At 40.4% G+C, this 15,061-nt stretch overlaps 1 protein-coding gene across 2 annotated transcripts in view; it reads right to left on the bottom strand.

Annotated features, from left to right (window-relative positions):
• Positions 1–366: 366 nt before the first annotated feature.
• The window catches only part of ZNF704 (zinc finger protein 704), a 74,494-nt gene continuing 59,799 nt past the window's right edge, over positions 367–15,061 (bottom strand). Inside the window, exons 5-9 of one of the 2 annotated variants that reach the window (XM_088522737.1) lie at positions 14,672–14,772; positions 12,420–12,681; positions 8,643–8,747; positions 2,631–2,725; positions 367–918 (exon numbers count right to left, since the gene is read on the bottom strand). In XM_088522737.1, coding sequence (XP_088378863.1) covers positions 807–918; positions 2,631–2,725; positions 8,643–8,747; positions 12,420–12,681; positions 14,672–14,772 — 675 coding nt within the window. In that variant the 3' untranslated portion in view covers positions 367–806. Of the gene's footprint in view, positions 919–2,630; positions 2,726–7,279; positions 7,476–8,642; positions 8,748–12,419; positions 12,682–14,671; positions 14,773–15,061 lie in introns of those variants that run through there. The other variant, XM_088522738.1, reaches the window with a different exon arrangement.

Raw genomic sequence — 15,061 nt, 5'->3', positions numbered from 1 at the left:
AACTTCTGCTGTGACAACATCTGCTGGTGACTTTCCATTGCTGCTTTTCTTCCTCTAGAGGATCCAAATCCAATTTGGTACTTAAATTATTTTGTTTCACTCTACTGGTCTGTGTCTGTTTTAAAAATCTTCCAGAAACATTGTTTGTCCTTCTTGTGAACTCAGACTTTCCTCCTATAAACAAACAAACAAAAATGCAACTCCTCCCCACATCCCCCTTCCAAAAATACCATATAACCATGATCATTCATATTGGGAGAATTATTTAGCAGGCTCCAGTCTTGGTATAGCGCTTGTGGAGTAAACTGTAGCTTATATAACTTTGAAGTGTTTATTAGAAAGCTTTCAAAAAAAAAAAATCTTCGTTCCAGGAAAAGAAGAATTGTTCAGTTTAGCTAATACAGACGTTCACAACACAGGGACTGAAATAGTTAAAAAGGGTCCAAAGGAGCAAGTAGTTTCATAGAGTTAGCAAAAAATTAACTTTTTCCTTTTTTTTACAGAAAAACACTAATAGCTGCTCTGGTTTCAATACTTAGTAGACAGAATTTTGTTGCATGTTCTTCGTTTTGTTTTTTTTTATTATTATTTTTTGCTCTATTGCTCCACACAGGTTTTGATTAGTGCTTCTCCTTGGCTACAAGTGCTTCACTTTGACATACAAAGCTCTTCAAAAATAAAAAAATAAACCAAAACCAAACAGCACATCGCTGACGGGAAAACGGGAAGTGATACAGTGCAGCTGCAGCAACCTGGTTCTGCTGCTGTCCTGCCCCATCCCCAAATCCTCTGCACAATCCCAGTCTCTAGTCGATGAACCTTTGGCAGGCCTTCTTCCAGCGGCAGGCAGTGCACCACATATCTCTGTTCTCCATCCCATAGACCTTCCGACATTTTTTCCCCTCCCCTCTAGGCTTCCTGTTAGAGAGAAAGGGAAGCTCGTTAACAAAATGCTCGTGTGGCTGCATCACCCGGAGCTCAGGGCGGTGAGTGAAGAGTGCAGAATGGAGGGAACCCCTGTTTTCAATGGGATTTTTGTTTGTTTTCAAGAAGTGACCAGCCACGTGGCTGTGATCGCACAGCTCTGAGGGACCCGTGCTTCTCCTTGCAGGCTCTGTGGCAGCTGCTGGACCTGCTCCTCTCTTCCAAGGCTCAGCCCAATAATGTGCAACTCTTGCTGCAGCCAGTGACTCACCCTTACATAGAAATAACCTTACTTTAGCCCCATAAATGCCCAGGCATAACTGATGATTGTGTCTGCTCTGCAGTACAGTCCATGTCATGTCACACAAAGTACTCTCTGCTTTGGAGCTGTGGTACACATATTTTGTGTGCTCCGAGCAGCCTAACTCTCATACACACTCTATTTCATACAGCAGCTATATAGAAGAGGGGAAAAGCTGCTTAACGCTTAAGTTTCTAAGTCCTTACTGCATGGTTTACTTTGAGCTTACCTGTAAAGAGACTGAAAAAAAAAAAACCCAGGTGATAGAAACAAGCTTTAAGCCTTGCCTCCGCTGCAACGCACTCGTGTGTGTTCCTTCCCTTCCACCTCCAAGTCGGGAAGGCAGGGAGCATTTGCTTTTAAAGCTAGACAACTCTCATGTAGTCTGTCGTATAACACATACTTAAAGTTCACAAGAACAGTTTAAAAAATGGCCAAAGTAACTGTTAATTTTTTTTTTTTTTCATTCAACGTGTATCCAACCAGCAAACTTGCTGAGAGGCAAAACTGCAAGGAGTGACCAGTGCTCCTAACAGCAGTGCCCAAGTTAGTCCTGGCATCTTTAAATCAAGAATAGAGACAAAATTGATTTGTATCTGTATTAAATACTGCACAGCACAAAGAGGGATGGGAATCATCTGGGCATTACTCTGCTGCATACATAAGCACATCTGGGTTCCTGAACACTCATTAATGGGCGCAATCCATGAACTGGGAAGATGACAAATTCAGTTTGTAGCACATGTAAATACAAGAGACATGAAGAAACTGAGAAGTGTAAAATTTTCCTTTTGCAGTTTGGTAGCTTTTTAGGATGCAGTCTCTTCAAGGACCATGAGAAATGGTCCTAAGTGTTTTCTTAAGTTGATTCTGACTATCTTTAATAGAACTGAATGTAGTCTATATCGAGGAAGGCAAGGCACAAAGCTTTGCTTTTACACAATTTGTTATGAGATATGTTTTCATAATTTAACTGAAGTCAAGGGCCACTCTGAGTTAATGGTGATGCACAACAAGACATCCTGGCCTCTCAGGGAAAAACGCAAAGCTACACAAGCTCAGGATTCTTCAAACTAGCACAGTGGATCTGGATAACATCCATTAATTTAGATCTTCACTTCAATTCCAAATTTTTCTGGCACAGCTCCTGGGGTTTTATTCATGGCCTGCCTTTTGTATTTCTCAACAATTCAATGTTCCCCAGATCTTTAGCTTTGATCGAAAATGAAAAGGAAAATAGGTCTCAAATGCTTATTCTGAAGTGTTTTAGTATGAATCTGCCTGTCAACTGAAGTTACACTTAGTGCTGCAGTTCTCCTGGTTCTCTGGCCACTCAAACCTTGTTTACTAAATAACCTCTAAGTTCTGAAGCTGCTGAAGCCAGTGGGTGCTAATGGTCCCGTACCTCAAGCCAAATGCTACTCTAGGCGGTGATGAAAGAACTGTGTGGGACTGTTTCTGCTCTCCACTCCCTGTGGGACGGTTATGAGTTGGTGAGACCTGTCAATACAGACAAAAAAAGCTGCTTATGAAGCACATACAAGTATGAATCAATATGAACACACTTTTAATTCTGTGGTAGCAAAGCTTCTGCTGGTTATCACAAGTAAACAGAATATTCTCCAGAAAATGCAATTCATGATGCATGGTGGCAAAGACATCCAGAGAAGGTTATTACATATCAAGCAAGCATCATTAAGCTGGGAATCTATTTGGAAATATATCCTTTTAGCATTAGGTACCTTATACTAGCTCCTTTTCATTTCTTTGAACTTTCAAACATTCAAATAGAGCAAAGTAGAATACAGACCAGCATTATTTCAGTTTTGGGAAAAGGCAGAAAATGCATGCATTCATTCTCTCCGTAAACTCTGAATAGTTATTACTAAACCCCTTCCCAATTCTCTAGCAGAGAAAAAAGCTAGAGAAAAGAAACACCAGCCTGTTCTACAAGATTTGTACCAATAACTCCCTATGAAATAAAGAGAATTCACACGTGGCTCTAGTACGTGACTTTGTATTCTTTATAAGGATAGCAGCTTTGGAGAGGGAGGTTGCTATAGGACATTTTGAATGCATCTCTCAGGGTAATGAGAATGCAAGATGGTCCTTCTGATCAAGGCTGTCAAAAAAAATGTACCAAATAGTTTCTTCTTCTCTGCACTCAAAACCTCCTCACCTTGTTTTCCCTTCCATGAATGTTCCTGAATGCGCAGGGTACTTTGTTGCTCTCAAATTTTTCAAATAAGCTTTCTAGAGGAGTTCGGGGGTAGGCAACATAATTCAAGTGGTAAAAATGCATAAAGCTCGACCTTAAATAATTCCTGGATTATTTGCTGCAAAGGACTTATTTTGCTCCCGAGTGAAGGCCATAACCATCTAACAACTAATACGCAGGAAGAAAATATACTTAGGAACACTCTTTTTTGACATATACAGAATGTTATTTTGCTTGCTGACAAATACAGCAAACTTTGGCGCATGGAAGGCACACTGTGCGCTGCAGCCAGTGATTGCAAACACTGTCATAGTTTCTTGTATAACTATGACTATTCACTCCTGACCTTTTGAAGTCCGATAACATCTTCCTGGAAAAACAGGAAGAACCTGACTTGAAGACAGTTATTAAATGTGATTTGAGCTTAACTATCTACTTTATGGGTACTCCACAGTTCTAATTGGGTTTCTTTTTTTGTTCATTTGTTTTTTTTTACTTTTAACAGCAGGCATGCTTTCAACTGTTACTCTCAACTAGTAACTACAGAAGCTTCTGATTTAGCTGCCTGTAAAGCTTACACTAATAACACTCCGTACAAGTTCAGGCCATTACTGCTATATTTCATGACTTGAAAGTTCAAACAAATTTCCTCTTTCTTTGCCTTATTCTCATTTTATAGATTCACAGACCAGAGCAGCTCCTTTTGTCCTATCACTCCTCAATACTGAGAGCAGTCTGTTGTCTGCAACAACCCCCAGATCCTCTGCAGTCTTTACTTTTAAGGTCAGTGTCCCTCACCAGACACCAGGGATTATCTAAGTTCCTTTTCTTCATGTGTTTTGCACAATTAAAACACTTGATTGGAAAAGGGCCCCATTTAACAAATGAAGTATACAATGATATATACTTATCCTATGTTTCAGTCAATCCTTCAGTCATCCTGAAAATAGATCATCAGTTTTAACTTTATATTTTTATTCCCAGATCAGTTTTGAAAAAGCTTAAAAGCATCAGCCCTACCATGGAGGTGATGCTGCCTCAGCAAAGAAGATTCTCAGCTAACTACTGCTTCCCCAGGTCTGATTGTCAGAGCTTAATTTGCTTAGCATGTGCTCTTAGTACGTGCATACTTTTATTTGAAATACCTGCTGCCTTACAAAATCGGTGTGTTAGACTTGTGTAGCTGCCTTTCCTCACCAAACCTGTAATATCCTTAAAGACTGGTGGTATAAGGTTTGTTTGACAAATTGTGCTTTATATAAAAGCATGTTGATTGACATGATTTTTCTATCCTTTATCAACTACTTACCTTGTTTCGCTAAAGAATGATAGAAACATAGAAGCTAAATGCTTCTGTGTTTTAATATCAGCAAAGCAGTAACACTTTCCTAGTCTTTGGCATTTACCACACACTACAAAGTTTTTTAGTAGCTACCAGTAACCAGAGATCTCAGTCGAATCTGCTATGGCTCTCAAACATATTAACCCCTACAAAGGTTGGATACCCATCACTACCACCTGTTATTCAACATATTCCCCAGCTCTCATTGCACCATAGCATTATCCTGATTACTTCTAAAAGCAGAATTGAGCTGAGTAGTAACTGCTCCCTGTCTGAGATAGTCTCCCCTCACATACTCCAGGGAGGGCCTCTACAGTATGGTTACTGTGCATTAACATCCCATGAAGGCGAGACTGAGCTGAATTTGAGCTTTAGCAGATTTTAATGCCCTTTGCAACAGGTCTAAAAAACACTAGCTTGCTATACTCCTTTGTACCATGTGCATAAGATGAGGGCCTGAGAATTCAATCCTTCACCTTGGAGACTTTTCACATTTGCAGTGGTGTCTATGCAGAGAACTAATGTGAAATGACACGTTTGCTAAAATGGAAGGCTTAGCTGTCTTAGTTTTAGTTCCTAGGGGCAAGGAACTAGAGGGGCAGTTCCTTGCCCCTAGTTACAAGGAAGATTTGTGATCTGTAAATATCAAATAAGAAAACTCCGAAGATTTCTTCTCTTCAACCTTTTGGGCTTTCATGAGCCAGGTAAGTATCAATAACACACAGCAGAGATCACGCTGGAGTGCAAGACGAGCTCTATCTTACATTAATAAAAGTGGAATTGTATGGTCAGTCAGGATTAAGTGACACACTCCACCGCTGTTCACCCCCATTAGAATGGCTTGCATCATTTCATTCAAGTTCCTCATACATGCCTTTCATGAACAGCTGACGTTGAAAGGGACTTTTGGAGACCATCTAGTCCAGCCCCTTGTTCAAGCAGTCGCAACATCAGGTAGCTGTGCCCCATCTTCAGACTGTTCATTCTCAAGTGGTAGCACAGACACGAACCTGTCTCTTCCTATTCCATGTGCAGAATTTTATCTAGTGTTGATTCTTGGCTGTGCCAACAGTCAACCTTCTCTTGTACCTGTAAAACTATCCTGGAAGAAGGGTAGGACAAAGCGTCAATTCCCAAAGTAGGTGGGAAATAACCTGTGCATGGCTCAGAGCACAAAGGTTAAGGACTCTTAAGGTACTCCTAACTTTCCTACTCGATAGCTAAAAACTTTCAAATAAACATCTCTGGTTAGAAGCTATGAGTATTTCTGAGCAGCTGTCTAGGCTAACTGATATGGTTTCTAATCTAATCTAATCTGGACTGATTGATATTGAATCTGCCTCTGATTTATTCCTGCTTAGGTACTGCACGTTCAGAGCAGTTTAGGGACTTGCTGAGAAGCTCATGCAACATTCTCGAAGGCACTGATGTGTTGCCCTACTAAAGACTGCCCAGAACTGAGGACTTAATGGAATTCACAACATGTGCCTGAACACCCACATTCCTTGGACAGCAAGAGGGCAGAGCTCAGTGTCACCAGGATTCAAGGTCTGCAGTCATGATGGGGAGGCACCAAAGATGGGTGTCAAAAAAAAAACAAAAACAAAAGAAGAATGTTGCAAGCAGAGCTGTTCACCCTTGCTCTCTCAATTCCCCATCATTGCTATGGCCATGCCTCTAACGCCAGGGAATATCAACACAAAGAATCTCATGCTCTGTGCTCAGGGCGGGAGCTTACAGCCTGCTGAGGATAGGCAAACCTCAGGTGAGGAGGAGGACGTGGTCCACTATCCAGCACAACTTCCCTACTGTTCAGAAGTTATTGCACTCAGTGTACAGCTGGGAAGGACAGTGCCCTTTGAAACTGGAGAGATGTAACACGCATTTAAAATTCAGTGATTTAATATAATTTTGCATTTACACCCCTCACTGCACTTAGCTTCCTATTGAAGGCAAGCCTTTGTAATTCTTAAATGACCTCACAGGTGACAGAATAGTGAAATGTGTGAGAACTTTAAAGATTCTGATTTTTTTAGCTAAACAGCCTTACAAATGTTGTTAGACACAGATATAAAAACTGCTTATATGGCTCTCCAAGCTACCAGGGATAGCTAATTCTGCTGTCATCACTGCTTTCCATATTTTCATATTGGGATTATTCTTAGATTGTACTTAAAGCACTGGCATCTTGATATAATTCTTAGAAAGTGATTTAGCGTTTCTTAAATTCTTCTGAGAACTCTCAATTCTGTAGCTACAGATCGATGTTACTGCTTGAACAGGTAAACTCAACACCTATGTGTCTAATTCTGCCCTCTTCCGTTGCTGATTTACAATGTTGCTAATTGCATTTTTAGATTCCCAGCACTATTGGCACCAATTTCCGCTGCTCCACAAAAGGAGCCAGTTTCATAATCACTCAGTATCAACCCCATTGTTGTGAAATCAAATTCTCAGGGAACCGCATGGACGGCGTGCTCCGCCAGGGCGCTCTTGTTCAAATTGCTGCCAGCATGATGTCCTTCACTGCTAGTTGTTCCTTGATGGAATTTAATAAATATTCATTGGCAGGGCGCAGTGTAATTGATTCAGTCACTCTCATTTTTTATCAGCCCTGCAGGATACAACAGCCTCTGCAGAAAATCTCCAAGATTTGCCAAAGGTTGACAGTAAGAAGCTTTAGAGATTCACTTGGTGAAGAAAAGAGAGGGAAATAGTATCTGTAATCATCATGTCGAATATTCACCGTCAGGAGGAAAAAAAGCTATATGGTTCTTTGGACGAGTAATGTGCCTTACGTAACACACTGTAAGAATTCATAAAGTGTAATTTTAAATGAAAGGCTATGATATCAAGCAGGCTTATAGTCAGAGAACAATCACTGATATGCTGAAAAATGTTTTCCAATAAGAAACAGGATATATCCTACGCATATTTATTTCTATTTATTATGCAGAAGATTTTCCACTACTGAAAAGTAATGAGTTACATTCATCATTAACATCTACCATACATCTAATCCCTTTGAACTCCTCAGAAAAGTTTTTAACTGCCATTACCATAGCCATAGCAATATTGTTTTATTATATTTAAGATTATGATAAGTCTGTACTTAAGTAAACATTCTATCTCTGCAGTCCTGTTTGTGAAATTAGGCCCTGTACACTAGTTTTTCTGGATAAGATGTCAAAGCTGAAATATAACACTTATATCTAACACTTCATTCAAAAGTTAGCAAACCGTAATATGCAGTACTATCAAAATATGGTATGAATTAAATGCGTATCTGCTGTAAAAAAAGTAGAGAAATGTCTGCTGTTGAAAGAAGCTTCATGTATGCAGCCTCCTGGAACGAGAGTTACCATTTCATTTTACTGTTCCTTCCCGCTGCCTTTCAAATGTACTTTGCTTCCAGAGTTCAGAGCTGCATACCAGCATTACTGCCTGATCCCAGCTAGACTGATAGCATTAACCATCACCTTGCTGATAAGTTTTTTCAGTAATGTTTACTGGCACAACAAAGGGGTATGCTGGGTCAGGCTCTGTGTCTAACAGAATGTTCCTTTGCTATAGCTTTAAAAATACATAAATACATACATACATATATATTTCCAGTTCTGAGGAAGGGAGAAAGGAAGGGAGGGAGTGAGGAAGGGAGGAAGGAAAACTACACGGAGCTCAAGAGACCAGCAAAGAAATGTTAAAATCAGTCACACAGGTAAACTGGGGCATACAGTTAATCTGATTTCTTCTGTACCTGATACGTGAGCTTTATATCTATTACGAGAGAATTACTGTGAAAAACAAAACAAAAGTTCTAAAAACTTTGTTTTTCTTTTTATTTGTCATTGACTTACTGGAATGCCGGTGAAGGTAACTGGAGGCGACTGCCAAGAGATGCTAAAGCTACTGCCATTAGGAGTGAATTTTGTTGACCCTGGAATGTTCACCGGAGGAGTGGCCTGTTTGGAAAGAAAATATTATTCCAGTAAAAAGAATCATTCCTCTTCCAAAGCATTTCAAAGGATCTTCCACTCCTTGAAACTATAAATCTATAAGAGACCTTCAGAGGTGAAAAGCTTCAGTGACAAGTATTCTGCTCTTTCCAAGTAGGATAATCTTAGACGAAGCAGTAATGAAAGACCATCTTTATATCTTGTTTAGAGGCAGACCGTAATCTCCTGAGAATCCACATAAAACCTTTAAAAAACTTATCTGATAAAATATATGAACTCAAGCATCATATATATATATATATATATATATATAAAATCTAAAAAAAAAAAAAGGTCAGACAGCAGAAAAAAAATATTACAAATGGTCTACTGCTCCACAATGGCAAACAAGGAAGCTGATGGCAACTGGTTTCACTAACTAAAAATTGGATGGAGAGGGTTTGGGGACAATAGGTTTAACAATCAGAAACACTTGACCAATTTCTATTTACCATATAAATACACTTTAAAAATATCCTAATTAAATTAGCCTTCCCTAATAGAAATACAGCAGTAGCTCTTAAAAGACCAAGCTAAATCAAAAATTTGAAAACTGCTATGCTACTCAGAACTCTTATTTTCTTTCCATCTTGGCTGTAATACCATGATCAGATCACTGAGCATCTTTCATCTAACGTCTTTCCCAAGCATCCTCACTGGGCTCTGAGCCCTCCTCCTTCTTTCCTTTCTTTCACAGCACATCTTTTAGAACACAGATTTTTTTTTTATTTAGCAGTCAGGAAGTTCATAACTTCGCACTTATCCTACTTAGCAGGAGTATGAGCAGCCAGCATGAGCAGAATGGGCTTCCTTTCAGCTTTTACGAGTCAAGCTCTTACCACAAAAAACACTTCTTAGTTTAGATTTACAGTGAACTTGCTCTCAAGAATGCGCTTTCCTTCCATCCCTCAGTTGCCTGTGCCTTACAATAACACGATACATTTATTTAAGAATTGTTTGTGTTCAAGACTGCTCAAGTTGTCGCTCTGCTTCACAGAACAGACTGCTTCCTCGAACAGCTGCATGAAGTAGGAGTGATGACAAACTACAGTCTGATGGTCCCCATTTAAAGATAATCTTCAGGGTAAACAAGAGCTGAAGCAATTCCCTGGAGTCTCTCCAAGGTAAAGAAACCAGGAGCACTGAGTGGTTGTTCACAGAACATGCTGTGCTGTCAGGCCTGCAGACAGCTCTGGGAGAATCCATACTGACACACGACCTTCTCTGGGAAGCAAATGTCCACCTAAAACACAGGGACCTCACTGAAAGGCACGGATTAAAAAATGGCAGCTCCAGATGGTACCAGTAGAGTTGACCACAGCCCCCTGCAAGTGGGATCCAGTGAAAGATCAGGGCATTCCTGCCAGAAACAGCTCCTGGCAGCTTGGTAGGAAGCGAGGCAGAGCCTCCATTCAGCATCCCACTGGGATGCTAGTTCAAAGCCAGGGTCAACATGGCTACTTCATCAAGCATTTCAGTGAGAGCTACAAGGCCCTCCGTGCTGAAAGTGGCCATCTACACCTGATCTGTAGATCAATTTAAGAGGTACAGACACTAGTTTCAAAATAACATGCGAAATAAACACCATGATGCTTAACCTTTCCACAGCACCTACACATTCAGAAATCTCCACGTAATCTTCAGTCTACTTATATTCATGGGCATTTGATAATTATTTGTTCGTACACCAACATTATCCTTTTAAGAAATAGCATTTGATTCTCTTTTCCCTCTTCTCATGTTTGTCCTCTCTTCACAGACAACCATGCTATCCTCGACTGATCTTGATTGCTCTAGCATAATCTCTCTTTGGTTTTCCTCCACTGTCATTCATTTTTTTTATTTACTTAGCACAGTTCCTTCAAATTATTCACCTGAAATCTTTTCTCAACCATATCACTTCATTGGACAAAAAAGACAAGACTTGTTTGTTCATTTCTCCCTTACTCCTTTCTTACTTCAAGTCTCATATTTGCGATTTTCCAATCATATTGGAAATACAAATTAACAAATTTGTGCAGGATTTTTGTGACCCAGCCTTGGCTTTCACATATTTTTTTTTTCTATTTTAGTAGGAATTTTGGGATGGACATTATCTGATCTCCCTTACCTAAGTTAAGTTCCTTAAGATTTCATTTTGCCTCGAGTCCCACTGAAATAACTAGCTTGTGGAGCTAAAGGGCTCCTGACATAGGCTTTCACTGACCCACTCCATGGAAGCTGCTCTGTTTTGCGAGGACAACCTAAATGTTAACTAGAGGAGGAATCGATGTCCCCCTCTGCCAACATGAATGTTTTATACAGTGACTATAGGCATAGTCACTTCTCTATTAAATGTAATGGCTAGGGCTCAAGCACATGCAGTCTCATCTCATGGGACACCTCAATCCAAATCCATTTCAAACTGCTGAAACATCTGAATTGGGAATTCCTTCATCAAGTGCGTTACCAAAAAGCTGAAAAAAAAAAGAAAAAAAAAGAAAAAAGGGGAAGGGGTGGCATTTTCTTCTCCCTTCCTCTGTGAAAGAAGTGAGTGCCCAAATTCCAGGGAAGAGTTTCAAGCCTGAGATACTTCCCAGCAGCCTGGAGTTGGTGCCTCGTTCTCTGAGAGACAGAGCACAGAGCCCTCCGCCCTCCAGCAGGCCCCAGGTTGACGGGCTACCTGCTGCGGCTCCCATCAAAGCTGCTAAACTCCAGCCATGCCCTCTGCAGTTCCTGGGAGCTTAAAACAAGCCTGTGAATTCTTTGTCCTCTTAAAAAGTCTAAACATTTTTGTTGTACATCTGAGATACTGTACACAATGCTGTATGTGATGGTTATTGTGTCTGATAAATTTTAAGAGTTCATTTCTCTGGTGCATGAGCAGGTCATGGACCATACTACTTCAAAGTCTCCGTTCTTCTTTTCTCATATGGTATCCAGACCAAAATATGTCAAATTTTACTGCACTTTTACAATTAATGCTTTCCATCTGAACTTAGTTTGGAAATGTTTGAAACAGCACCTCGGATCTGATTGGCTTTTCGCCATTTGCATTTTACCTCTAAGAGTAGGAGGATACCTTGTATGCTTTTTCATTTTTCCTGCTCTACTTCACATACGCAAACAGACATCTTACACTGTACAAGCAACGGAAATTAATTGTTGCTGGCATTCCTTGGGAATTTTCCTACAGAAAGATCCAGCACAAGTGGGGCTGAAACTAAAACTCTGGAAGGGATTCAGTTGACCAAATGTATCTGTTTACAACACAGAAGACTACATCTGAGCATGTATTTCCTTGCAGTCAATGGAGAATTACCTGATTTAGTGGACTATACTGCAGATTTAGTCAGTGGAATATAGTACAGAGCAATCCTTTCAACCTGAAATAAGCTCCAGTGTGTGGTTGGAAAAATAGCACCAAGTCCACTGGTTAAAGTCCTAAGTCCACTGTTTATGGACCACTAAGTCCATAAACAACTAGCCTGGAAGGGGACATCTCAATTTAAGTGAAATGAACCCTTCAGCTGTCCCACAAACCTTGTTAATCACTGAAAATAGACTTTGCTTTTTAAAATAAGAGCATAATCATTAGGCATTTGTTAACATATTAATGAGGTCAGTATGACCAATGCAGTTCCCTCTCACTAGCATTACCTGGTAAGCGTGGTCCGTGTGTACGAGGTAGAGGTTGGTAGGAGCTGAGCGGCTCAGAGGTGTCATCAATTTAGTCTCAGTTTTGGCACAGGGTGTTTCAGGACGGATTGCATCTTGGGTGGGAAAGGAAGGAGGAGATGCTAAAGACGAAGAGACTGGAGAAAGACTGCTTAAGCCATCAGCTACTGAGTCCGTATTGAGCCTGATTTCTGTGTAGTAAAAATCCTCCTCTCCATCGCTGTAGTCAGACTCCCCTACACGTCTGTTTCAAGACAAAGAATAAAGGATTGACTAAATGAAAGCAAGAACCTTAAGGTGAATTTTAACATGAGCAACCTTATTCATACTGTCAATAAATTAATATTCCCAGTTTCAATCCTACATGCTTTATCAGCATTCTGACTGCAGGGAAGGGGAGAAGAAAAGAAAATCATCTAGTCTTTGCAGAAAAACGTAGGAAGTAGATTTCTTTTCTCTGTGTCATTCTTGATTCGTCCTTTGACCTTGGACTAGATATTTAACTTCTGTGCTTGGAGGTGAAATTTCCACAAATAGTTGCTTCTCTATATCTCTTACTCTCTTACTATTGAAGCTAGCAAGAATTTCAAAGCACTTTGACTTCAGAAATGATAAAGCAGCCACAGAGATACTGGTAAAGATAGCGAACATGGACAAGATATTCTTCAGGAATACAGCAGCAAATAATATGTAATCTCATCACAGGTTACTAACTAAACATAGTCACGGTTATGGTTCACTGTAACTTTATTTAGCACAAACAAAAAAGCTTGCTAGAGAGCAGTCTCAGCATACAACCCATTTGGACGCAGAGAAAGGACACATAAGGACTACCAGAATGGTGGTTCCCAGTAGGCTACACACTAACCCACATTCCCCACCCACATGACTTACAAATATAACTCACGTAGCTCAAAAACACACATTTTTGTCCTGCATCTTGCACATGAGAAATATGGGAGGGGTCCTCCTGTCCACATGTACCTAGCAAGGTGGGATGCTGCCACATGACATCTCTGCTTTTCCTGGCATTCACCTCTGGAGGTTTTTCACAGCCTGCTTGCCCACGTACATCTTTAGCTGTGGTCCTCTAGCCAACAATTATTCAATAGAACTCACTGAGGGAGCATGGCTTGGCTTCAGCAGGTCTGAATGGCTCTAATAAAACTGTTCCGCTGGACTGAACCAAGTCCTTCAGCAAAAATTCTCTCTCTAGCAAAGTTACGAGTTCCACTTTCTAGTGAAATTTTGCCATTCATTCTTCTCCCTCTTTGCCCAACCCATAAAAAGGACAAGGAGTAAAATTTGTAAGTTATTTTCTCTATTGCTCAAAGCCTCATTCTTCAGACCCTAAGTCTAATATCAATTACTACCATTTTTGCAAGACTTTCTTGAGCTCCATACCAGAATTCTTTCTTCCTCCTGGTCACTTCAATTTTTAAACTCTGGATAACAGAGACTTATAGAATAGAGGCACATTTCCACATGTCTAACAGGCGAGGGGGAGCAGAGAAGAGGAAGTGAGAAAAAAATCTCAAAGAATACACAGGCATGCAAACCAACACCTGGACACCCCTCCTTTCTCCATTTCCCTGATATGGACTCCCAGACTGCTCTCTCAAGGGCAGCATGAATCCCTGTTGTAAGTATGGATTAGAGGGCTAGTTCACTCCCTGAATTTCACTGGAGTTTTTAGTTACAAACTAGAATTCTGAAAAAAAAAAAGAAAAAAAGAAAGACGCCTTGTATCACATAAAACTGATTAGCTCTTGCTTCTGGCCCAGGTAAATACACATATGGAAATGGCAGCTATGTCATTTTCTGTTTTTTGAGTTAGTTTTACTCAGAATCCAACCCAATGTGAAACAGAGCTGGAAAGTGCTCACAGAGGGCCTTGACACCTGCCACATTTCCCACAGCCTCAGTGTGGATGTGACACACAGCAAGCTCACACTTAGCAAAAATGCCTAGCTGCCCAGCGCTGCAGGGCTGCAGTGCCCTCAGGGGAGTGCAGTATTTGACCTCCTCGTGAGGCTCAAACAAGTTCATAAGTGAATATAAAGTATCCTGCACTTGGAATGGATTCCTCTTCACCTCAATGCATTGCCCTGCCATTTCATCAGAAACTGAGAAATCTGAGAAGGAAAGAACCAAGATAGCACATGTCCCTGACAAAGGAGGACTTTTTCCACTCTACCAGATCCTACAAACTTCTGAAGGCAGTGGCCTCTTACCCAAGGTGAATAGTCCGTATGTGTTTCTGAATCCCTGCAGCTGTGCTCAGTACCTTTCCGCAGTTCTTCCACAAGCATTTGAACATCACCTTCATTGAGTTCTGAAAATTTCAAGTAAAACAACATAGTCTTCTTAGTTGCACAGAGGAAGAAAACCAAACCAAATCAAAACAGATATACAGTTACGAACAATTTTATCTATACTTGAGACCAGCCCAAGTCCAGAGCCTCTAAATCTGACTATATAATCATGCAGTATATCTGCTACAGTATAATCTTTTTGAACTTAACAGGAGCAGCTCGTGCCAAGAATTTACCTCTCTCTAATCTTTTCCATGCCTTTTTACTTGGCAAGTATCAATTTCTATCTTCCTATAAAAGGATCTAGAT

Source organism: Tinamus guttatus, unplaced genomic scaffold (assembly GCF_059628265.1).
Source record: "Tinamus guttatus ecotype Peru unplaced genomic scaffold, ASM5962826v1 Tinamus_guttatus_pri_ptg000156l, whole genome shotgun sequence".
NCBI classification, from domain to species: Eukaryota; Metazoa; Chordata; class Aves; order Tinamiformes; family Tinamidae; genus Tinamus; species Tinamus guttatus.
The sequence above is the reverse complement of the archived record's forward strand: the minus strand, read 5'-3'. Positions and strand labels throughout refer to the sequence as shown.